Source organism: Sminthopsis crassicaudata, chromosome 3 (genome assembly GCF_048593235.1).
Source record: "Sminthopsis crassicaudata isolate SCR6 chromosome 3, ASM4859323v1, whole genome shotgun sequence".
NCBI lineage: Eukaryota > Metazoa > Chordata > Mammalia > Dasyuromorphia > Dasyuridae > Sminthopsis > Sminthopsis crassicaudata.
Window position 1 is genome coordinate 218950870 of NC_133619.1, and position 26627 is coordinate 218977496.

General features: G+C 34.1%; 1 protein-coding gene across 2 annotated transcripts; it reads right to left on the reverse strand.

The window, feature by feature from the left end:
- Positions 1-493: 493 nt before the first annotated feature.
- On the reverse strand, positions 494-26057 carry TLR7 (toll like receptor 7). 2 transcript variants are annotated; one of them, XM_074299999.1, is made up of 4 exons: positions 25951-26057; positions 25478-25621; positions 9808-10016; positions 494-7833 (listed from the first exon to the last, which is right to left on the reverse strand). In XM_074299999.1, exons 3-4 carry the CDS (start codon positions 9823-9825, stop codon positions 4684-4686), a joined length of 3168 nt encoding a protein of 1055 aa, XP_074156100.1. In that variant the 5' UTR covers positions 9826-10016; positions 25478-25621; positions 25951-26057; the 3' UTR covers positions 494-4683. The 2 variants fall into 2 exon arrangements, with proteins under 2 accessions (XP_074156100.1, XP_074156101.1); XM_074300000.1 differs by lacking the exon at positions 9808-10016.
- Positions 26058-26627: the final 570 nt, after the last annotated feature.

Genomic DNA, 26627 nt, shown 5'->3' on the forward strand with positions numbered 1-26627 from the left:
TTTGAAAGAACTGCACGTATATAATCTATATTGGATTGTTTGCTATTTGCAGGAGGGGGTGGAAGGGAGTGAGGGAGGGAGAAAAATTTGGAACACAAGGTTTTGCAAAGGAGAGTGCTGAAAACTGTTTTTGCATATATTTGAAAAAATAAAAAGCTATGAAAAATTTAAAAAATAAATGAACAATGAAAACTATCTTTATAGGTATTTGGAAAAATGAAATACTATTAAAAAAAAGTAAGCTACTCTGTGGACAACAAAGAACTAATAATGAGATACTTTATTGTACAAGAAACTAAACCAGAGTTTAAAATTTTCTTTATTTTTTTAAATAACAAAACTCTTAGTTTTCTCGTGGGTTTTTTTTTTTTAACAGAATTAAAAAAAATCTATGTGCTAACTGTAAAATAATAATTACATACAATAAAAGTCAGAATTGTTTCCTAAACAGAACTACTGTAAAAAGTCCAGAAAAAAAAGACAAACTATTCAATATTTTAAAATAATTTATTTCAAATCAATTTTAGGATTCCAGGAAAACAAGACAAAATGTGTTACTTTATGGATTGTAATGGTTAAATAAACCATAAATGATAAACCATTTAAATGAACCATAAATGATAAATAAGATATGAAAACAAATAACTTAAAAGATATTTTCATCAGATCGCAGAATATAAAACTATTGATCAGCATCCATTCACTGCTAAAAGGAATACATGATCATATGAAAGAGATTTGTAACAAGGTAAAGAAAGAAAAGGTCTGTCAAAACTTAAAGATTTCATTTTGTTTCACACTTGGTTTTAGCCTTAAGGTCCAAAAAATGCAATGTTCTCACAAATGCCTTATTTTTTTTTTTAATTATAGCTTTTTATTTACCAGATATATGCATGGGTAATTTTACATCATTGACAATTGCCAAACCTTTTGTTCCAATTTTTTCCCTCCTTCACCCCCCCCCCTCCCCCAGATGGCAGGTTGACCAATACATGTTAAATATGTTAAAGTATAAATTAAATACAATATATGTATACATGTCCAGACAGTTGTTTTGCTGTACAAAAGAATCAGACTTTGAAATAGTGTACAGTTAGCCTGTGAAGGAAATCCAAAATGCAGGTGGACAAAGGTAGAGGGATTAGAAATTCTATATAGTGGTTCATTACTCATCTCCCAGAGTTCTTTCACTGAGTGTAGCTGGTTCAGTTCATTACTGCTCTATTGGAACTGCTTTGGTTCATCTCATTGTTGGAGAGGGCCATGTCCATCAGAATTGATCATCATAGTATTGTTGTTGAAATGTATAATGATCTCCTGGTCATGCTCCAAATGCCTTATTTTTTAAAAAAAGTTTGTCCATCTGCATCTCTGCTGAGAAAAATGCTGATAAACACCTAAAACAACACAGTCATCTCATAACAAAGGTATTATGTCCAATCATTAAAAAAGGCAATCTTTGAAACTAACTTATACAATGTCTATTTCCTATTCTGTTTGAATATGAAGACTGTTTGTATTTTCAGGAAGAATTAGTACAAGGAGAGCAATATGTTAGCAAAACTAATACTCTAGGAAAAGAGAAAAAAATATATGCAATCTTTCAAATGTCACAATGCCCTCTGAGCTTAAATTCTCTTGAAGTCAGTAGTCTGAGAAACAAATGGAATTATTCTCTTTATATGTTTCTTAATTTATATAAACTTATATATATATATATATGTATGTATATATTTATTTATTGAATTTAGGATTTTTGGGGGGTACTCACCCTGTTAATGTTCAGTTTCTCAACTGTCAAAAGAACTTTTGTTGGTTTAAGAATTCAAGTGATTCAATCAACGATCCACCATAAGAATTCAAACAATATTCTTGTTTTGTTTTGTTTCTTTTCTTTTTCTATTAATTCATAAAGATTTTGTAATTTACAACTATTTGACAGTGGCAATAAAGTGAATTAAGCTTTCAAAAACTGAAGTTTTATTGATTTGTATATGTTTCGAAGGAAGTATTTTTCTCCCCAGAATGTCAAAAACAAGGTGTATAAATGTCAATTTACTTTTGAAGTTAATTTGTTTCTCCATCTGTCCCAGATACTTGATGTTTCTATGAGGGATGGGTTTGATGCTGCTCCAGTATGCCTTTCCTACTTTTGTTATGTCAATTTTCCTAAAGATGTTGGGACCTTTTGTTTTAAAGGTTCTAACTTCTGGCGTAAAAGTTATATTCTTCAGATTATTTGAATTTATCTGATCATGTTAAAGCATCCTGTTAATTTTATTTTGTCAAGTTGGGTCAATGTATCAGCTACATCCAATTTTTTCCCTTTGTATGGACTTGATAAGGGATGGTATTTGATGAGTGTTCTGCATTTTATAAAGCACTTGTTAAGTACATTTATTTTTATTTCGTCTTCTCAATTACCTTGTATACCTACAGCATAGGAAAATTAGATAAAAATCATGCAGAATAGTAAGCTCCTCATTGCAATCCCCATTATATAGATAAAGGAACAAAGGTTTCCAGTGACTAACATGTGTCCTTGGTTACCAAATTTACTAGTACAATAGACAAAATTTGAACCCAGAATTCTTGAGAATCTGGCCCAACCATCCATTCTCCCCTAGTATACTGCCTTCCTCAGGTTCTCAGATGTTTTTCAGCTTTCTCCAGTAGATAGTGAATCAATCTCCAGCAGATCATGAGCGTTTGCTTAATTAGTCATAGAGAATATAAGCGTTGGAAGATAGGGACTATTTTTTAATGTTGTTTTTGTCATCCCAGAATCTAGCTTAATGCCATGTATGTATAAGCGCTACTATATTAGTACCACTTAAATTACTATTGTCTAGATTGGATTGGTATGCCACTGCAAGGTAATTTAGTTTATTTGTATACTTTCTTAGAAATTTTTTTTAATTATATATAATTAGCTTGACACTAGAACCCAGAATTTTATTATATTATTCTTTCATCTTCAGAGACTGAGAGTTTTCTCAATCTTACTTTAGTATTGGACCTTTCTAAGAGTATATAATGAAGGACTTTGTTGTTATAAAAAGAACTAAACCCAAAGTTTAAAATGTTCTTTTATTTTCTCATTAACAAGTTAGTAGATTTCTGTTGTTTTGAACTGAATTAAAAAAAAAAAAGATGTGCTCTGCATCTTGGTATTCTACCTATAACAAAGTCCTTAGACACACACTCAAGTTTGTCAGACTAAAAGAGTCCATTTCCATTTGCCAGAATCTTTGGTACTCACAGATGCCCCTAATCTAAACAGTATTGATAATAATTCTTTGGAAAAAGCAGTATTTACTATGTGTGCAGTATGTGTTAGCCCAAATAAAAAAAATAATTGACAGGAAGATTAATCAAAAATGAAGAGCATTACTTAGAGAAATAGCTGAATGGTTTCAGAAATTTTTCCATTTTAGCTTGGGATGCTTCCATTAAGCATACAACTTTTGTTCATTATATTCCCATGAAACTCTGTATCAGATCATGAAGGAAAAGAAAACAGAGACCATGTCTGCATGAAATAGATTGGGTAGCTATAAAATGCAGAATCAACTAGTCAAGGAACCATTAAACCTAGTGGATTGATTACTCAGGGCTAAATGATTTTTTGGGTAACTTCTTTTTAAGAAATGAATTTCTAGAGCTTCACTATTTTGGTATCATGTAGACACATGGCACAGTAGTTAGAACACTGGATCCAAGAGTCAAAAAAACCCAAGTTCAAATTCAGCTTGACACTTTCAGTGTATAATACAGTGTCTGACACGTATTAGACATTTAATAAAAATTTATTGATAGATTGATTGACTTTATGACCCTGGGCAGCATTTAACCTTTATAAAAAAAAGTTATATATAATAAAGGTTTTAATAAATAAAGGTCCCTTAGCCTTTATTTGTCACAGTATCCTCATCTGTATAAGAGGATAATAACACCTGTCTATTGTAAGGATAAAATGAGATATAATTTATAAAGTTCTTTTCAATATTAATACTAACTATAATTTAAACTCTGTGGACTCAATTATTGGGTAGATTAAAAATCTTTTTATGTGGCAAGTCAGCATTTGACTCACAGCAGAATTGTCATAGTCGTGGAAGGAATAAAACTCTGGATTTCTGAGTCTTCCCTCCTTATAATATTTTGCTTAGGGTCATTGGATCAGAAAGAAAAGAAACTGAAAAGAGACTGAAAAATCATCTAATCCAATCCCTTCAATTTACAGATGAGGAAACTGAGGTATAAGAGATTTGCTCAATCACATAGATAACCATTAGAGGTGGGATTTTTAACTCAGGACCTTTGACCAAAATCAGTTTATTCTTTTTCATGGACCTTGAGAAATTAAAACTACTTGGAGATAAAGTATCACCGAAGAGCCAAAATTTCAGGAAAAAATTATGATAAAAAAACCAAGAAGTAAAAGAAAATAAGTAAAAAAGTAAAGAATACTTGAAAACAACAGGAAATACTATTTATCCACTTAGATCCCATGCGCCTTCCTAGAAGTTCCCAAGATATTATGTTCATATGATTTTATGTTCATATGTTTTTTAGGAGATTCCTCAACTCTGGGTACAATGATAAGAATTTGGCAATGGGGCAAGTCTTCACATCCCATGTGAAACTGATAACTTTTTTCACTGTTTGTGAAAACAAGGGCTAGAGAGTCTCTTTGAACACCTTACTGTAAACCATGTTATTATCTGTGGCTATGGCATTTTTCAAACACTGCCAGAAATAAGGATGAGCCTGTGGATTGGTGGGCCACTCAAGGACCGACCTCTTACACAATCTTTTTCTGAGTTGGAGGTACTTTGATCTCTGAAGAGTTTTTTCAAGAAATATCAAAATGATTACATCTAATTTTTCATCTATGAGCCTTTGATGTGACAAGTAAAATGCTGTCTTAAAACTCCCTGACTTGACGTAGGCATTTGTCATCACAAATACTGTTTTTTTGCTTAGTTGTATACTCTGGGAAAGGTTTTCCAAAACTGGTTTTCCTGGCAACCAATCTCGTTCTTCAAGACACAAATTGAATTGTTTCTCTCCTTGGCTTTCAATGTTTTCCAGCAGCTCTTGGAAAACCCATTCTGTCACCTTTGGATCATTGGTGTCATAGATAATAAAAGCATCATAACAAAAATCTGGTGAAACTAGGCGCTGATATCCCTTTAATTTGGCTTTGCAGAAATGATAGCTGTACCATACATCCCAGTAATACAAATGGTTTGTGACTGGAACAACCATCAGGCAAAGAATGATGAATACTGAAACAGTGTATAGAATCGAATTAATCAAATCTAACTCACAGGTATATAGATTGAGTGAAATCAAGCTCTGGCCTTTGTGTGCTCCTGGTCCTGCACAGGTCACTTCAGTGGCCAAATAAGGAATAGTGACCTCTGTTTGGTTAATCCACCACACCAACCATACAGCATCACAGTTGCACATAAAGTTGTTGCCATGTAACAGTAGCATATCAAGCTGGTTAAGGACATTTTCTGGGAAGCTAGACTTCTGAATGATGCGAAGCTTATTTGAACTAAGGTCCAGATATCTCAACTGAAAAGCATCCTGGAGAAAATTTTTTGTCAGGTGATGGATATAGTTATTATTAAGTATCAGTTTCTTGAGACTTTTGGAACAGTTGCTTAATACCTCAGGAACACGGGTCAGATAGTTGTAACTGAGATCCAGTGTCTCCAGATTCTTAAGGTAGATGAGTCTGTCCCAGCTGAAAAACTTAAAATTATTTTTGGACAAGAAGAGAGTCTTCAGATTTGGAGGCATGCCCTCAAATGCTCCAAGAGGCAAAAAACTGAGGGAATTTTCAGAAATATCTAACTCCTCCAGCTTGTTCAGATTCCTGAAGAACTGCAAATATCGGTTATCTCCATCTCTCCATAAAATATCTAAACGATTTCCTCGGAATTCCAGAACACTTAAAGATTCACTTTCCATTTTTGTGCTGGTGGAGGTGGAGATAGCATTCCCATTCATCATCAATTTCTTCAAAAAAGGGAGATTCTTGGTGAAATTGAGCATATGAGTGATCCCTTCTGACAGAAAATAATGACTATTACCACTAATATCTAGAACTTCTAGCTCTTGCAGCTCCTGAAAAGCTGTTGGGTGAAGCAAATCAAGTTTGTTGTTAGAGAAATCCAGGTATTTCAATTTCCCTAAAGGGTGAAATTCACTGCCATTGAGAGTCTGGCTAATGCTATTTCCTGATAGATTTAGACACTCCAGAAAAGAAAGGTCCTGGAAATCATTAGGATTGATAAAAAATATATTATTTCTGCTTAAATCCAAAGATTTTCCATATGACTGACAGTCATTATTGATCAATGAGAGAGAAGGTTTCTCTTTGTTTTTAAACATGCAACTTCGAGCAAACTCATCATATTTGAAATAATGCATGGATTCAAATCCTTGGGAAACATGGAACTCTGTAGAAGTCCTGGACATTGAGCAAAATCCATTTTGACTTGTCTCACCAGAAGGAGATATTTTATTAACAGAAAGATCAATGTTTTTTAGAGCTTGGAATTTTTTTAACATACCCAATTCAGCAATTTTAATAAAGTTAGTGCCAAGATCCAACACTTCAAGATGTGAGAGCTTCTGTAAGGACAAGAGATCGTTACTTTTCAATTCCTTAAAGACATAGCCTTTAAGCCTCAAGATTTTCAGATTTTTCAAGGAAGCAAATGCTTTTGACAAATTCAAATAAGCACGGTAGATCTGTGGTTCATAATTGAAAGACAAATCCAGTTTTATGAGACTGCCAAGAGAATATAAAAACTTGGCATCTCCAATTTCTTTGGCCAGGAAATTTTGGGAAAGGTCAAGTTCTTCAAGTTTTTTGGTGTTTTTAAACCAACTCTTAGGTATATTCTGGAGTGAATTACTATGGAGACGCAAAAATTTTAATTCAGTTAAGGAATCAAAAGCATTTTTATGGATCTTTAATGCACTATTATTTGGACAAGGGATACAAGGAAATGGGACGTTGAAACAACGAGGGCAATTTCCACTCAAGTCAAGAATTTCTAATTGGTTGAGGTTTCGAAAATCGTCCTTTTCAATGCTTTGGATAATATTGTTATAAAGGTAGAGCTCTCTTAAACTGGATGGTAAAATAGTGGGAACAGTAGTTAAATTGTCAGCCTTTAGGGATAAGACTGTTAAATTCCTTAGACTCTGAAAGGCATCTTTTTCTATAAAAAAAGAAACATTGCAGGGATTACGGAAATAACAATTTTGGCCCAGATAGAGAATTTCTAGGTTGTCCAACTCAGTCAAGTTCTCTTTGGTGATGGAAGAGATGTGGTTTGCTTCAAGACTCAGTAGCTGCAAATTGGAAGGAAGGCCTAAAGGTATTTCAGAGAGTTGGTTTCCATCCAAATACAGTGACTTCAAATTAGTGAGATTTTTAAAGCTGCCAAAACTGATTTTTGGCCTTTTGAGGCATATGTGGTCTTTTGGCCCTATTCGGACGGGAACACAATTGCATCGGAAATCAATTTCCACCAGATTTTTCAGGCCATCAAAGGAGCTTGGGGTAATTTTTGGTATGTGATTGATGGTGAGAGTCAGGTTGGTTGTATTGTAAGGAATTCCTTTTGGGATTTCTGTGAGATGTTTATTGCTGCAATTCACCATTACACTGGCTTCCATAATGTTCTGAGTGACGTTACAAGGCAAGGTTTTAGGAAACCATCTAGCTCCAGGAAGTTTGCACCATAGGAACAGGTGAAAGAGAATAAGGAATGGTCTATATAATTTCCGCATGAGCAACACCTGAAAGAATAACAGAAGAAGAGAGCAAATAAATTGCGTACAGATCCTAGAGAGATATGAAATTAATTTCTATTTGTTACAGCCATTTTTTTCAATAAAAATCTTAACCACATGGTTCTCATTCTGAAATGCTCTGAGCCTTCAGAGTGATGGCACATTCACATTTTTAAAAATATCGATCATTCTGACTTTCTTGATACTCTCTCCTTTCTAGGTTTTTTGGAAATCATTCTTTCCTGGTTCTCCTGATTGCTATCTTTTTGTTTTCTGATTGCTCCTTCTCTGTCTCCTTTACTGGTTCCTCCTCTACATTATTCCTTCTAACCATAGCTATCTCTCAGGGTTCTGTTGTGGGTCTTTTTTTTTTTTCTTCTTCTTCCTCTATACTGCTTCACCTGGTGATCTCATCTAATTCTATGGATTTAATTACCATTTCTATGATGATGATTCTCAAATTTACCTATTCTACTCCTGAGAGTCTCACTCCAATCTCACTCCCACTGTTATCTGGTAGACATCTTAAATTTAATTTGTACAAAACGGAATTCATTATCTTTCCCCCTAAACCAGCTTCACCTTCTACCTTCCATATTACTTGAAGAGGATAACATCATCTGCCTAATTCTATAGGCTGTCATACAGAAGAATCCTGGGTTCTTCACCATGCCTCATCCATCAATCTTTTGCCTAGGCCTGTTGATTTCACCTTTGCAATATCTCTTCTCCCTTCTCCCTTCTGATTCTACCATCACTCTAGTGTAGTTCTTTATCATCCATATCTGGATTATTACAATAACTGATAGGTCTACCTGCCCCCAAGTTTCTCCCCATCCTGATCCACCTTACATTCAGCCACTAAAGTGAATTTCACTAAAGTGAAAAGACAGATCCACCGTGTTATAATATGTCAATAAACTCTAAGGACTCCTTTTCACTTTTAGGATTGAATATAAAATTTTGTTTGGCATTCAAAGCCCTTTACAACCTAGACCCTCTTACATTTCCAACTTTTCTCCCTACCACAAACTCTTTGATCCAGTGACACTGTGTTTTTAGCTGTTCCATAAACAAGACACTGTATCAGGCATTTTCTCCGATCATCTCCCATTCTTGGAACATTCTCCTCCTGGTTCCTCCCTCATCTCTGCCTTCTGGCTTCACTCATTTCCTTTTAAGTCTGAACTAAAATCCCATCTCATACAAAAAGTCTTTCCCAATTCCTTTTAATTTCAGTGCCTTCACTCTGTTAATTATTCCGATTTATCCTGAATATAGCTTCTTTTGTACATATATATTTTTGCATATTCCTTCCCTCATTAGATTATGAACTTTTTGAGAATGGGTACTGTCTTTCATCTCTTTTTTGTATTTTCAGAGCTTAACACCATGCCTGACATTTAATAAATATATGATGTTGTGTAAGTCAGGCCTTGCAAGTGAATAATCTTAAATATTGTGTAATTCTAGTTACATCGCTAGTTTATTATTTATACAGCTAGATCCCTATTAGCACAATTAATGAGCAGGGTGAAGTGATGGAAATATTTGAATTTTTGTTACATATTTCCATTGATTAGAACCAATTACCATATTATTTTATGTGTATGTACACACATATGTCTTCAAAAATGTAAATTCAAATGATATGATCTATTCATAGCATTCATTATTCTTTAACTTGCAATTCTTTTAATTAACATTTCATTTCTTTAGTTTGTTTAGGAGGACACATGAGTACTGGAATCTCTAGGAATGGAAACTTTTGTTACCAAATCTATGATCCTAAGATATATAGAGTTCTCTTTCATCAATGTAAATTGATAATTCCTCTATAATTTGCAGTCTTAGTTGCTTTGAGTCCAGCTTCTTAACCTGTGGCTTGTGAGCCTATAAGGGGTCTGGTAACTGAATGTGCAGATCACAAAATTATGATTTTATCAGTAAATGTTTGATTTGTATACCTATTTTACATACCTTCATATTTAGGATCATGTAAAAATTTCTTAGATGAAAAGTGGTTGTGAATGGAAAAAGTCTGAGAAGCCCTGGTAGGGCACTGACAGGTTAAATGATTGCCAATAATCATTTATTTAGTATGTGTTTCAATTCTGGTTTTCTTTACACAAAGGTGGGTGGCCTTCTATCAACTATGCTCTATAGCTTCTCACTGCAGGATCACGTATCTAGAAAAAAATGAATTAGTATTTATTCTATGTCATTATACCTTTATTCACAATAGATATAAAGGAAAATAAAATGTGCTGCTAGATGGTGCAGTGAATAGAATACCAACCTGATGTTAGGTGTTCAAAATCTCAGATGCTTACTAGCTCTGTGACCCTAGACACTCATATGCCTCATTTTTCTTATCTATAAATGAGCACTTACGTCCCACGGTTGTTGTGAGGATTAAACTGGTTAATAATTATAAAGTGCATTAGCATAGTGTCTGGCGCTTAATAAGCTCTATATACATCTTAGTTATAATAATTATAGGGTGATATAAATATGATAATTGATCCAGTGCAGATCTCAGGGCATCTTATCAAAATCTTCCACTTTATCTTTTTTTAAAAATTATGAAATTAAGGGGTGAGAGAGGGATATAATGGGAGAAAGGGAAAGGGAGTAGGGGAATGGTGCAAATTATCTGTCATAAAAAAAGGGCAAGAAAAAGCTTATAGAGTGGAGGGGAAGAAGAGGAGGAGAGGGTGAATAAGTGACCCTTACTCTCAGCAGAACTGGCTCAACTAGGAATATACACACTCAATAGGGATATAGAAATCTATCTTACCCTGCAGGAAAATAGGAAGGGAATGGGATATGGGAAGGAGAGGAGGTGATAAAAGAAAGGGAATATTGAGGGAGGTAGTGATCAGTATCAAAAACTTTTGAAAACAGGGTGAAAGGAGAGAGAGAAGAAATACAGAGAAGAGAGGAGAGAGAGAAGGGGAAATACAGTTAGCAAGAGTTATTGTAGAAAGAATTTTGAATTCTCTGATAAGCCTATTTCTCAAACACAGAGAGAACTGAGTCAAATTTATAAAAAGAGCCATGGGGCAGCTAGTTGGTGTAGTGGATAGAGTACTAGCCCTGAAGTCAGCAAGACCTGAGTTCAAATCTGACCTCAGATACTTAACACTTCCTAGCTATGTGACCTTGGTCAAGTCACTTAGCCCTGATTGCCTCAGCTTAAAAAAAAAAAAAAAAAAGTAAGAGCCATGCCCCAGTCGGTAAATGATCAAAAGATACCTTGTTCAAAGGGCTATAAATTTTTCATATTCTTTGACTTAACACCACCACTACTAAGCATGAATACCAAAGAGTTTTTTTTTAAATAGGAAAATAACCTATATGTACAAAAAATATTCTTATTCTTCTCAAGGCAAAACAAAATTGGAAATTGAGGGGATACCCATAAATTAGGGAATGGCTCAATAAACTGCTTGTGATGGAATATTATTATCCTATGGGAAATGATGAGAAGGATGCTCTCAGAAACAAACAAACAAAAACATCTGAAAAGTGCTCCATGAACTCAAAGTGAAATGTATTGTATACAATGTAATAGCAATGTTTTGGGATGACCAACTGTAAATGACATTATTCTCAGCAGTATTCGTGCTTACTCTAGAGGACTTCTGATGAAAATCCTATCCATTCTCAGGGAAGGAACTGATTATGTCTGAATATAGATTCAAGCATTCTCTATTTCTCTTTTAACTTAACTTTTCTTGAGGGTTTTTATTTTCATAATGGTGGAGATCTATGTTTTCTTTCACAACTTGACTTTTATAGAAATGTTTTGCATAACTTCACATGTGATTTCTTAATTGTTGATGGGGATGAGGGAGAGAACTTAGAACTCAAAAAGTTCAAAAAACAAATGTGAAAAAAATTTTTGTTTTGAATATAACTGGGGAAAATATTAAATAAATAAAAGAATGAATGAAATAAAAAAAAATACCTTCCATTTTACAGACCAGGAAATCAAAACCTATTGAGGTAAAAGTCTTTCAATCATACAACATATAGTCAATCATACAACATACAGTCATACAACAGGAAATTTCAGAGGGAGGATGTCAACCAAGGTTCTGTGACTTCGGAGAGAATTCCCTTTTTACTATAACTTAACTGCTTTTAATGAGATGAAATTGAAACCTAGACTACTTTTTAACATTGAATTTTTATTAAATATTTAACTTTTATTATTAAGATTTTATTTTAATATTTAAAATTTTTTAATTTTAAATTTTAAAATCTTTTTTTAAATTTATGAAACTAGTACTTTCACAACATAATGTAGCAAAACAGATGATGTACATGAAATTGCAAATCTATTATTACATACAACTTGCTATCTCAGACTTCTTACACATCAGTCCAGTCTTCTTTTCACTATTCCATATGAATACCAAGTCCCATACCTTAATTATCTTTAAGATAAGTAAAGTTAATGTTACCTTTGGATGGAGGACCATATTGAGCAGTTTTCAGTAGTTAACAATTGGCTTGGATTAGTCTATCAGATCTTTTCCAAGAAGTTAGTGTACATAGCAGAAAATGAGACAGCCAATCATTACTAATCATTACTGATTAGGAGTGCAGTAAAAAAGAGATCCAAGGAAATACCTTAAGGAGGAGTGTACTAGAAAGAACTGATAAATAGAAGTATATATAGAATGACTTTATCTATCTATCTGCGTGTGTGTGTGTGTGTGTGTGTGTGTGTGTGTGTGTTGCCATCTTTGGAGGGAAGGGGACAAAAGAAAAAAAAAGGAAAAAATTATATAATAGACATATATTTAAGAGGAATAGCAAGTGTATATACTAGATTAACAATTTCACGTGCAATCATCTAAAAATTGTGCTGTTATGGAAATACTTGTCTTATTCCATAAATTAAAATTTTTTTATAGATGTCTATAGGATATCCAATTTGAAATATCTATTTGGCAGTTGGTTATATGAGATTGGAGGTCAGCAGAGACATTAAGGCAGGATGAAGAGATTTGAGAATCATTAGCATAGAGATAATAATTGAGTCCATGATAGATGATGAAATCATCAAATGAAATAGTAGAGGGAGAAGAGGAGAGCCCAGGACAGAGCCCTGTAAGATATCCCACATCACTACTGGACATGACTTGAATCCAATAAAGGGTAAAGAGATTAAGAAGAAAGAAACTGGAGTCATCTATGGTAGAAAAATTTCTCAAGTTTAGCTACAAGGAGGAAAAATATTGGACTAATGGGATGTACAGAACAACAGAGGGCTTTTGAGGATAAAAGAGATATTGTTGTGCAGTTAGGAAGCAATCAGTAGACAAAGAGATTCAAGATAAATGAGACTGTTAAGGTGCTAGAGAGGGCAATCTCTTAGAGAAGACAGAATGAAATGAAATCAGAACCATTGTTTTCCTGACAAAGCTTCCCTGAGAGAATTGATCCTACCTTCCCTGATTAAGTTTACTGGTTTGAGGATGTAAAAGGCCCCAACTTTGTACAGTCAGGGCCTCTTTATACCTTGAAAACTTACTGATTATACCCAGTTTCCAGATGGAAATGAGGGGGGGGTCATATCCAGAGAAACTAAAAGGCCTTGTATCTTTGTGGCATATCCTTGCTTTGTTAGGGAAAAATAAATCTCTTTGTTCAGTGTTGTAAGTACAAGCACCTCATTTCATCCTTAAATTGAGCTTGAAAAGGTGCTAGTATTGGATCCTCATCATATGAGACAGAAGAGAAGACAGAAATAGTGGCTTGAGACATTAGGGAACTTTTAGATGAGAATGATAGAAACTTTTGATGAATATACTCATTTTTTTTCCTCATGAAATATGAGGAATTTTAATCCCCTGAGAGGATTGGGGGAACTAATAATCTGATAAATCTTCCTCCTCCCTCCATCTCTCCCTCCCTCTTTTCTTTCCCTTCCTTCCTTCCTTCCTTCCTTCCTTCCTTCCTTCCTTCCTTCCTTCCTTCCTTCCTTCCTTCCTTCCTTCCTTCCTTCCTTCCTTCCTTCCTTCCTTCCTTCCTTCCTTCCTTCCTTCCTTCCTTCCTTCCTTCCTTCCTTCTTCCTTCCTTCCTTCCTTCCTTCCTTCCTTCTTCCTTCCTTCCTTCCTTCCTTCCTTCCTTCCTTCCTTCCTTCCTTCCTTCCTTCCTTCCTTCCTTCCTTCCTTCCTTCCTTCTTCCCTCCCTCCCTTCCTTCCTTCTTCCCTCTCTCCCTTCCTTGACTAAGGGTGCAGCCTTAGTCAAACTGAGAAGTCAAACTATTGAAGACCTGGCCTTAAAAAGGCCAAGGACTCCCATTGCATTCAGAGCCATCTCCAGTCCTCCTGATCTATATCTGGCTATTGGACCCAAATGGCTCTGGAGGTAAAAGTCAGGTAGGTGACCTCTCACAGCCCTCCCTCATTTAAATCCAATTCATTTGCATGTCATGGCATCACCTCCAGTTCCAGTCTTGGAACTCTTGAAGAAAGAAGGACAAATAACAACACATAATCAATATTTAATAAATTTTATTGGTTTTAATATAATTCCCTTGTGGCAATATAATAAATTTTTTATTGATTTTAATTGAGTTTGTTGGTCTTGGCCTGTGACCAAATTTCTTAGCCCAAACCAAAATGGCCTTAGGAATATGATAAGCCTAAGGGAAACTGGTTATATGGCACTGTATAAGAAGCCATGCTGAAAAAATTAATATTTCAAAGTTAGTATCAGAAGGAAATCTCTCTAAAAAGCATGAAAGAAGCAAAGAGTTCAATTCAATTGAATACCAACAGTAAAATGAAAAGAACAACTTTTAAAAAAGATTCTTTAGACTTAGAGAACCTTTTTCAAATTTTATTGCTTTTTTTTTTTTTAAGAATATATTTGAGGATTTAGCATTTGTCTCTAAGGAGATATTTTTGGAATGGGCTTAAGAATATAAACTTTTCCCTCTGTTCCACTGGGGATTTCTATCTCTGGATATTCTGTCCTTTTTCATTTCAAGCCATCTGGTTCTTCACCTACTTTAGATATGCCCCAAAATCTAAGTTTTAATTTGTTGGGGGTTTTTTGGGTTAATCAACTTTGAGATACTTCTCCCCTACTTTTATCTTTATTTTACTTTGTTGGGGCAAATAAATTTTGAGACACTTAGTTTAATTTACTTTTGGGAGGTAAATCAACTGAGACATTTTTTTTTCTTTTCCCTCTAGTATAAATGATGCATGTTTTCTCAATAATTGCCAAATGACATTCATCCTGTGGTAATTTAATTTGTAAGAAAAGAACACACCATTACATGGGAAAGGCTTTGGTAATGAATCATAGTTAATTCCTCATGCAAATACACTGACTAAATTTGGATGCTCAATTAGAGAGTTAATTATGTTGAAAATGGGATCACTCCCTTTGAATGCACAGGTGTTTCTGTCCTTACACTTAAGCCCTGAATCTTTTCATTCTGAGAAAGCAGAACATGAAAGTGCCTATTGTAGAATCACTTAGCCCAGACATCACTATGTTGCCTTACATATTTATCTACAAGATGAGAATTTGTGGAAGTGAAAGGCCAGCTTATTGTTAACTTATATTCCCTTGCAAAGTGATGTTTCCTGGAACTCTCTAATTTTAATGTCTAGGTTTTTTGTTTTTTTGTGGTTTCTTTTTGTTTTGGCTATTGTTTATATCAATAGACTCACAAATATAAAAATAGGATAAGTTAATGTTTGGCATATGGGCAGTTTGAGAGACTGGGATGTTTTATGCATTTTTAAATTTACTATTTAGACACTGGAAAATGAGCATTTCCACATATAAAGCAGTAGAAAAAAAGAATTCTATACAAAACTGTGAATGTCTCTAAGTACAGCTTGTTTAATAATAACAAAAATGTATATGAGAGGGCAGCAGTTATGTGGCACAACACATAGAACATGGCCTGAGTCAGTAGGACCTGAATTCAAATCCAACCTCAGACATTTACAAGCTGTGTGATTCTGGACAAGTCACTTAGCCCCAATATATACCATAAAGTACATAATTCAACAGTTTTCTTTCATAGTCTAAGGTTCCTTCTAAATCAAAATTTATAATCATGTAATTTCTCAGCAACAAGCCTATGAACTCAAAATTTTATTTAGTTGTTTATTTTCCCTTAAAAAAAAAAACTCTGAATCTGATTTTTATTCATGTCTCATTGACTAGATTCTTTTCATCTCCTGAGTGCAGACTCTCATTGACATTAGCAAGCTACTCCATGGACAGAATTTCTGAGTAGGAAAAGAGCAGACTCCTTCTCAGAGTGTAGCCAGAGTCAGGACCCAAAAAGATTTCAATGAGTTAGAACTTGGACCAAACATAATAGCATGAAATTGAATAGAGATAAATATAAAATCCTATATTTAGATTTTAAAAATTGTGGATAGGATGGAGGAAATATGTCTATCAAACAATTCTTGTGAAAAAGATGTAGCTTGGTAAGCTCAGTGTGAGTCAACACTGATGTGGCAGGCAGTTTGCTCTTTGTGTTCTAGTACTTAAAGCAGTGTCTGGCACATAGTAGATATTTATGAATGCTTGTTATCTCAGGCTGAAAATATATGTATACATATACATATATATATACACATACATGCACACATATATATGTATATGTGTGTATGTATGTGCATGTGTGTATATATGTATTATATATGTATATATACATTGATCTAATATCTTAAAAGGGAGAGTTTTTTTTGTTCTTTGTTCTTGTTCTTGAAGAGATGAAAGATAACAGGACATGCAAGTGAATTGGATTTAAGGGAGGGAGGGCTGTGCAGTCAGTCATCTGCATCATTTCCCCTCTAGAGCCTCTGGGTCCAGGGACCAAATATAAATCAGGATGATATGTATATATGTTTATATATGAATTCATATCTCAATCTGGATAGGGAAGACCCTCAGAGTTTCTGGGTAAAACAGATCTAAAGAGGAAGGTAATGAGGTGATCAAATCACTTCTACTCCACCTCTGAGAGGAGTTGCTAAGTGCTTTATAAATGCTTTTTGGCTGATTGTTAGACACCCACGTGGCTCACCCCAAACCCTTTTCTTACCTCACAGTGATTTCCTTCCCCTTCCCTCTCCATGCACGCACATTAAACCTTCCTTTCACACACATATATACACAAATTATGCACAACTGACTGATAAAGCAACTGTGTTTGTGTAATAAAAGCATAAAATCTAATACCTATAGTGCTCCACCTCTCTTCTGAGACAAGGAAATGTGTTTCATTCTCTGATCTCTGACACTAAAATTGTTTTTCGTCATTAATCAGAGTTCAGCTAGTATTTAGTGTTGTTTTCATTATAATTATAGTCATTGTGTACATTGCTGTGTACTTTTTTATTATTCCTTTTTATGTTCCTTTAAATTCTTTATACCAGTAAAGATAATTACATTAATGATATTAATTAAAATAATATTATTTTCTTACCTCTGTATACCACTGTTTGTTTAGCCATTTCCTATTTGATGGATGAATCAATTGTGTGTGTGTGTGTGTGTGTGTGTGTGTGTGTGTGTATTGTGTGTGTTAACTAGCATGAAAAGTGCTACTGCAATTATTTTGTAACACAGGAGAAGTTTCTTTCTGTCATTGACCTCCCTAGGGCATGTGCCCAGAAACAGGTTTGATGGATCAAAGGATATGAATAATTTAGTGACGTCATTTATATAATGCCAGGTTTTTTTTCAGGATGATCGTACCAATTTGCAGAATATATGTATGCCTGTTTTCTCACAACCCCTGGGTTTACTATTTTCTTTTTTTTAAATCATCTTTGTCGATTTGATGTTTTGGAGGTAAAAACCTTCAAGTTGTTTTAATTGGTATATTATTCATTAGTGATTTGGAATCATTTTTTCATATGGTTATTGGTTACCTCTTCTTAGGAAAGAGATTAAAAAACTAATATATGCAGATAGATGAGAGGATTGATATTGTGCCATAGGATCAGTAGAAAGTGTGTGTTGGGGGGAAGAGGGGGTGTTTAGCTTTGGGAAAACTTTATGGGTAGGGTTAAAGTGTCTTGAAGTATTTAAAAGACTGTTATGTTCAGAAGGAATTAGTTTTTTTCTGTATGGACTAGGAGCATTCAAGAGAAAATAAAGAGGCAAATTTAGGCTTATTTGCAAAAGCCAGAGGAAACTAACAAAGGAACAGCAGAGAGCATCACCCCTGGAGTTCAGATTTGATCTCAGGTACCTACTAGCTTTGTGACCACTAGCAGACAAGTAATTTAACCCGATTGCCTCCAAAACACACATAAAAAGAAAACAAGTTGGGAAAAAAATAAGATGGAGTACTTGGGAGACAGTGGGTTCCCTTCTGTTAGAGAACTTCAAGCAAAGGCTTATTCATGGGATCATAGGCTTAGATTTTCCAATCTCTCTATCCACACTGTCCTTTCCTTATCTTGGGATTCTGAGCATCCTAAGCATAGATTCTAAGCATACAGAGGGGAGCAAATCTTCCCATAAATTCTGATCTTGATGTGAAATTGCTTAGTTGATATGTCCTATATTTTTACCCCCTCAATAGTATTTTATTTTTCCAAATACATATAGCTTTCAGCATTCAGTTTTACAATATTTTGTGTTTCAAATTTTTTCTTCCAGAAGAAAGACAGCAAGCAACCTGTTATAGATTTTTATATATTTTTAAACACATTTCCACATTTATGATGTTGTGTAAGAAAAATCAGACAAAAAATAAAAAGCCACAAGAAATAAAAAAACAAACAAGCAAACAAAAAAAGGTGAAAATACTGTGCTTTGATCCATATGAATTCTCTCCACGTGAATGGCATTTTCCATCCTAAGTCTGTTGGAATTGACTTGAATCAGAAGTTCACCACAATTGATCATTTTGCTGTTACTGTGTACAATGTTTTCCTGGTTTGGCGCAATTCGCTCAGCATCAGTTCATGTATTTCCAAAGTCCTATATCACTTTTAAAGTTCTTCACAACCCAGCCTCCCTTTCCATATTTATTATATATTATTCCACATTGTACATTCTAGCCAAAATGATCTCTTTGCCTGTCTCTGTACTGGCACAACAATACACTTCCTTTTTATCTCTACCTCAAAGCACCTAGTCGGTACAGTGGTTAGGCCATTGAACCTAGTGCTCAAGAAGGACTGAGTGCAAATATACAAATGTGTGACTTTGGGGCATTCACTTAATCTCTGTCTACTTCAACTATAAAATGCATCATTTAAAAAATGGTTTAAGCTTATATCACCTACTTCCTGGGTTTTGTATGAAAATTAAATGAAATGACATTTGTTAAAATAGCCCAGAGCAGTCACATAGTAGGTATTATGTAAATGCTAGCTATTAATAATAATAATAATGAAAAACTTAATTTACGTCAAAGCTCAGCCCGAGTGCTGGATCTGACAAGAATCCTGTCCCTAACACCCCTAGTTTTGAAAACTTCTTTCTGGAAATTATTTTGTATTTTATATTCAATTTTCTATGTCCATGTTTTCCCTCCCATAGAATATAAGCCTCTTGAGGGCAGGGTATTTTGGTGTTTGTCTTTGTGTCCATCGTACCTAGTATAGTGTTGGTTCCACAGAAGGTATTTGATGAATGTTTGTTAAATTTCATTGATATTATATTACAATTTATCAATTGTTTTATTATCTGGGAGATTTTTAGAACTATTCTAAAAATAAAGATTAACATTGTAAAATGATTTTTATATTACATATTAGTGATATTTTAACTACCTCGATTTGCTCAAGCTCTCCAACTATCCAGAAGAAGCCAGACTGACTTGGGAATCAAAAGCAGGGGACTAAAGATGCATATTAAGAAATTTTTCTACTTTTTCTACACTGGCTTATCTAGCAAATTTTTCTTTCAAGTACTAATTACCTGCTCTCTTTAATTAAGTGCTTTGCCCCATTTTTACTATCATAATTTATTTTTTAGGCCAGCCATCTTATTGTCCAGCAGGAAAAAACTTTGAAACCAAACCTTGAAAGCTAATGTTTTTGGATCCTCCCTCATGAAAAGAAGGGAACAAAATTGGGCAAGCAAGGTAATTTCTTCATGGGTGATTTTACTATTTTGTTTCCAAATAAAACATAACAGAAATTTTAGGGACAGAGAATCCTAGATCATCTCTTGGTCCTCTTGCCCTTTCTATGATCAGCAGAAGCTTATTACAGACAATTCCAATCTAGCATTACACTTTGAACATAAATAAATGTTGCATTGAGGTGAATTATTACTTAATCAAGGCTTTCTTCTCAAGAATCAGAAGAATTGAAAGTGCATTTTAAAAAAATGTAATCTTAGGAGAGATATTAACACTTTTTTGTTAGAATTTTGTTATTAAGTACTCATGGATTTATCTTTTCTGAAGATTTTAGACAGCTGAGGTGATGGTGATAGTGGTGGGTGATTTCAGTGGCTACAGAGCTGGACCAAAGTCAGGGAGACTTGCATTTGAATACTACCTCAGCCAAAATTTTAGTGACCCTGAGCAAGTGTCTGCCTCACCTAGAAAATGTGGATAATAATGTATTAATAATAATAATAATGTACCTTTCTCTTAGAATTTTTTTGGTAAGATTTTGTAGAGTTTTGTAAGGATCAAATGAGTTAACACATATAAAGTACTTTATAAATGCTAGATATTATTTCAAAAATTTATTCTCTGCAAATTAGGGGGTATCTTGTACTATATACTATAGTAAGCATTTTCCCCACAATGACATATTGTCAGAATCTAAATATTTTTTGCTCACTCCATACTGTTTTTCTAACTAAAGTAGTAAAAGAAAAAAATCTTAGACATAATACAGGTGAAAGTCTGAGCAGGTGGGGATCATTAATACCCAATCAGGAAACTTTAGTGTGAACCACCTTTCTATTATGTAAACAAACCAAACTGGGACAGGACATTACACAGTAAATAAATATATTTCCTAGTGTAGTACTTTTCTCCATGGTCTTATGAGCCAAAAGGGACCTTATATGTTATCTGTGCCAATTAGTCATTTAACAGATTAGGAAACTGAGGTTTTTGGAGGGGAAAGTGATTTGACAAATATCATAGATTTAGTACAGAGCCAGGATTAAAATCCACATTTTCTAACTCCAGAACTAGCACTTTTTACTAGGTTACTTTGCTCTTTAGAAATTAATGCTCTTCAATTTGGAACGATGTTCAAAGAGCTATCAAACTGTGCGTAACCCTTTGATCCAGCAGTGCCATTACTGGGTATGTATCCCAAAGAGATCAGAAAAAAGGGAAAAGACCCACATGTACAAAAATGTTTGTGGCAGCCCTTTTTGTAGTGGCAAGGAATGAAAACTGAGTGGATGCCCATCAGCTGGGGATTGGCTGAATAAATTATGGTATGTAAATGTTATGGATTATTATTGTTCTATAAGAAACAATCAGGAGGATGATTTCAGAAAGGCCTGGAGAGACTTACATGAACTGATGCTGAGTAAAGTGAGTAGAACCAAGAGAATATTATACACAGCAAAAACAAGATTAAATGATGATCAACTGTGATGGATGTGTCTCTTTTCGATGAGATGATTCAGACCAGTTCCAATGATCTTGTGATGAAGAGAGCCATCTATACCCGGAGAGAGAACTGTGAGGATTTAGTGTGGATCACAATATAGCATTTTCATGGTTTTTTTTGTTATTGTTTGCTCTCTTTTTCTCCCCCTTCTTTCTCATTTTTTCCTTTTTGATCTGATTTTTCTTATGCAATGTGACAAATGTGGAAATATGTTTAGAAGAATTGCACATGTTCAATCTATATTGGATTACTTGCTCTCTAGAGTAAGGGGAGGGGGAAGGAGAAACATTTTGTATACAAAGTTTTGCAGGATGAATGTTGAAAACTATCTTTGCATATTAAAAATAAAAAGCTATTGTCAAAAAAAAGGAATTAATGCGCTTAGTTCTTTTTGTGGTAGCAAAAAATTGGTAATGGAATGGCTAAATAATGTAATGGAATACTGTTGAAAAAGTGAACAGACTGATTTCAAAAAAAGCCTGGAAAGATTTATGCAAACCGATGCTGAATGAAATGATTAGAATCAGGAAAACAATATATATATATATATATATATATATATATCAAATGCAAGATTTTGTGATGATCAACTATAATGGACTTAGCTTTTCTCAGCAATTCATCGATCCAAGACATTTCAAAAAACTTTAGAGGAAAATGCCATCTAAATCCAAAGATTTATGGAGACTGAACGTGGATCAAAGCATACTATTTTTATCTTTTTCCCTTTTTAATTTTCTTTCTCGTGGTTTTTCCCTTTTGTTCTGATTTTTCTTTCCCAACGTGACTCATATGGAAATTTTTAAAAGTGAATGTAGATAGAGCACCAGCCTTGAATTCAGGAGGACCCGACTTCAATTCTGATCTCAGACACTTAACACTTCCTAGCTGTGTGACCCTGGGCAATTCACTTAACTCCAGCCTCAGGGGGAAAAAAAAGTGAATGTATACATTTACACTATATGAGATTGTTTGCTAGTGTGGGAAGGGGGAAGGTAAAGGAGAGAGGAAAAAAATGGAACTCAAAATTTTACAAAAATGAATGTTGAAAACCATCTTTACATGTAATTGAAAAAATAATATACTATTAAAATGAAATTTTGAAAAGATGCAAAAAAAGAAATCAATGCTCTTATAGATCATGATGGCACATGTCTATAATTTCTGCTGTTAGGGAGGAAAGGAGGAAGAAAGGAAGGAAGGAAGAAAGAAAAAAAGAAAGAGAGAGAGAAGGAGGGAAGGAGGGAGGAAGGGAGAGAAGAAGGAAGGAAGGAAGGAAGAAAGAAAAAAAGAAAGAGAGAGAAGGAGGGAAGGAGGGAGGAAGGGAGAGAAGAAGGAAGGAAGGAAAGAAGAAAGGAACAAAGAGGGAGAGAGGGAGAAAGAAGGAAGGAAGGAAATTAATGATCTCAACTATGAGATACATTTATTTATTTATTTTGTTTGCAATTTCACAGAGACATCATCAAGCCCCTATTTATCAGCAAAGTTTCACAAGTATGGGTTTCCTCAGATCTATAGATGTAAAAGAAGTAAATTGAAATTTTTTTCTGAGCTATAATCTAGTTAACAGATGGCCAAAGTGAAATGAGGTTAAGTGGTCTAGGTCATGAGTCAAGTTAGAGGAAGCACAAGGCTTTAGTCTAGTTATCTTACTGTTCTCAGTCTGGCACAAAGTAGTCTGGCACATATTAAAGAAAATCCAATGATGCAAGAATGTGGACAACTTTTCAAGCTATCTAAAGCTAAATAGGCCCTATATTAGCTAATAGCTGAAAAACCTGCAGGTACTCATGAATGCAGTGGGATATTACATAAGGAACAGGGAAAATGAAAACTTCATAGTAATATTGGAACACTTGTATGAGGTGATGTATCATCTCTACTCTGTAGAGTGAACAAAGTAGAATCAAATGATCAACATGTACCATTGTAACTAAATGTTTAATAATATGATTGTTGATTGATTACAACTCTGTAATTTTTAATGACAACAAAACTTAGGTTAAAAACATTAGTTGACACTGGTATTACCAATTATCTTGGTACTCAATCATCTCCACATTCTTTATTTTAACAGATAAAAACTGCTAAAGTATTAGAATGCAAAACTAATGGTCAAAATCTTTCTTTTATCCTGTTTTACTTAACTGTTTGGAAGGACTTCCATCAGAATATACTGGGGATCTTTTTATGTGTTGGAAACATTATCAAAATTAAAGAAAGGACGAGAGGAAAGTAGGGAGGAAAGAATGGGAATTCAAGGAAAGAAGAAAGCAAAAGGAGAAAGATGGGGAGAAGCAAGTATTTGTTAATATTTGTGTTGGTACCATGCAAAGTATTGTGTGTAATATTGTCTTATTTGATCTTCACAACAACTGAGAAGTAGATGCCATTAATTCTATTTTACAGTTAAGAAAACTGAGGCAGAGTGATGTCCAGGGTAACAAAGTGGAAGTTCATTTTGAACTTAAGGTACTAGGAAGAAGGAAAAAAGGAAGGGAGGGAGGGAAGGAAGAAGGGAGAGAGGGAAGGAGATAAGGAAAGAAGGAAGAAAGGAAGCAAGGATAGATAGAAGAGTGTATGGAAGGAGGAGGGAGGGAGGGAAAGAAGACTGGAAGGAAAGAAGCAAGGAAAGAAGGGAGGGAAGAAGAGAGGAAGAGAGGAAGGATTATAGACAGAAGGCCTAGGTTCAAATTTCATTCTATTGCTATCTGAATGGCCTTAGGAAGGTCACTCAACTTCTTAGCAACTCAGAATATAATACATTAACTTTCTCACAGTGTTATTGTGAGAATTAAATGAAATATTGCATAAAGCGCTTGGATTTGTAAGGAAGTTATGTTAGCAGTTTTCTTTTTTGAGATATAAATTAGATATTCTTTCAAAAAACCTGAGGCAGCCAGGTGGTGCAGTGGTTAGAGCACCAGCCCTGAAGTCAGAAGCATCTGAGTTTAAATCTGGTCTCAGACACCGAACGCTTCCTCACTGTGTGACCCTGGGCAAGTCACTTAACCCCAGCCTCAGGAAAAAAAAAAAAAAGCCAACAAAACATCTCTGAGACCCTCTTTTTTAGAGTAAAATGGAGCATTAACCAATATCTATAAAACATGAATTCCTGTTTACAAATCAGAATATGTTTTCCATGTGCTCTGATATATATCTAACTATAGATAACAAAAACATGTTCAAGCATTTGACTTGCAGCATGATTAAAAAAACAACAACACAGATGAAATAAAGATCATGCCATCTTTTGTTTTTTGTTTTTGCCATCCTTGACCTGCATTGTATATACACAATGTTTGTCCTGGTGTTCCAAAAGTTTTAGTCTAATTTTGAACTATTAAACTATATATATATATATATATATATATATATATATATATATATATATATAGCTATTAAAATATACATATTTACATTAAAATTATTTCATCTATATATTCCTGTGAATATCCGTAGGTATGTGTATTTATGTATGTATATACATGTTTATGCGTGTGTTTGGTTTGTCACACATTATATCACAAAAGTTTTTGTGTAATTTAAAGCTATTAAAACTATATTAAAATGGAATATATGCATGTATATCTCATGTATGTGCATGTATATACATGTATGGGTATGCATGCACTGTAAAAGTAAAGTTTACAACTGCACTGAGACTTCTGAGACACTCTAGTATTTACACACATAAGCAGAAATTTTTTAGAGATGCCGTACATAGAGAAGCCAGGGATCAGATTAAACTGATTTTTTAAGAGCTGAAGGGTTAAAAACAAGAGGAAGAGAACATGGTCATTCATAAAAGTTATTTCTCCTAGTCAAAATTCTATTCTGAAGTTAAATTGACATTCATTCTAGCAAAAATTTAGAATAAGCAATTCTCTCTTTTTTGATCTTGGATTAAAAAAAAAGAAAAGAGAACAAATCACAGACAAGCAATTTAACACAACACTCAGCCAAATTACAAAATATTGAACAAGATTCATTTACCAAAACATTTTCTTTTTTCCAAGGAAACAAGAGTTTGATCCTACCATTTTTAGTTGTTCTTTTCAAAGTGGGATGCAATGTGCTCACTGGAGGAAAGCTGGACATCAAAGAAGCAGAGATCAGCCTGACACCGGTCCGGTAGCTTTAGTTAAAATTATGAAAAGAAAGAGCATCACGTTGTACTTTCCCTGTGGGGAACAAAAAAAAAGCATTGCTGACTTCACTAACGTTTTTCAAAATGTTCTACCGAGAGTAGCTATTAATAGTATGAACTTCTTCAGAGTCATTATAAACTAAAAACTTATTTTTTCCTAGCACATCATTTAAGAGATTATTAGAATTCTTATTTCCCTTTTGCCATTCTTTCCAGGAGTCTTCACTAGATATTTTTTTCCTCATTAGTTTTCATTCTATTATAATATCATTTTAGTGAGTTCATATATGCATATGCATGTACACACATATACATATATTTCTAGTTTACAGATTGACAATTAAAATGAGAAGTAATATTCACCTCTACCAATGTTGAAAATGTCTTTTGAAGTCTCCCTCTGCTTCTGAAGTCTTTAAAAAAAAATGATGAGTTTTCATGGAATAAAGGAAAATGAGTGTAACCTGGGAAGGAAGTGAAAGAAAGATTTAATAGAAGGAGGAAGTGTATACTTACCTAACAAAGGGCAGATAGCCCGAGATACACAGTTTTGCAGAAGTACAAAGTTTTCTTTGCTTTCTGCTAATTTGATTGTGGCTCAGAAAAACAATAAACCACCATTTCAATTAAAACAAACTGAATGGAAAAATATCAATTCAAAAGAATGCCCACTGCAATATGGTGCCCTGCTCTTTTTTCTTAAATTTACTTTTATATATTCCTGTTCTGTCTCATTCCCTTATTTTGCTTTCTAATTGATATTGTAGGTCCTGCTGTTATGGACAAAGAAAACAAAACAAAAAGAAAGAAACCAGTTAGTTCAGTCAATTCAGTGAAGAAATACAGTCTAACTTAGAACTTTTTGAAGAGGAGGTTAGGTTGTATTATCAATACCTTTCATTTGTCATCCTTCCTGTAATGTTCTTTATGAGTTATGTCTCCATCCTGACTCCCTCTTGAGACTGTAAATCCTTCCAGTCTTCTACTTCTTTGTTTTCTAGTTTATAGTCCAGCATCTATACATTTGAAAAAAAAATGTA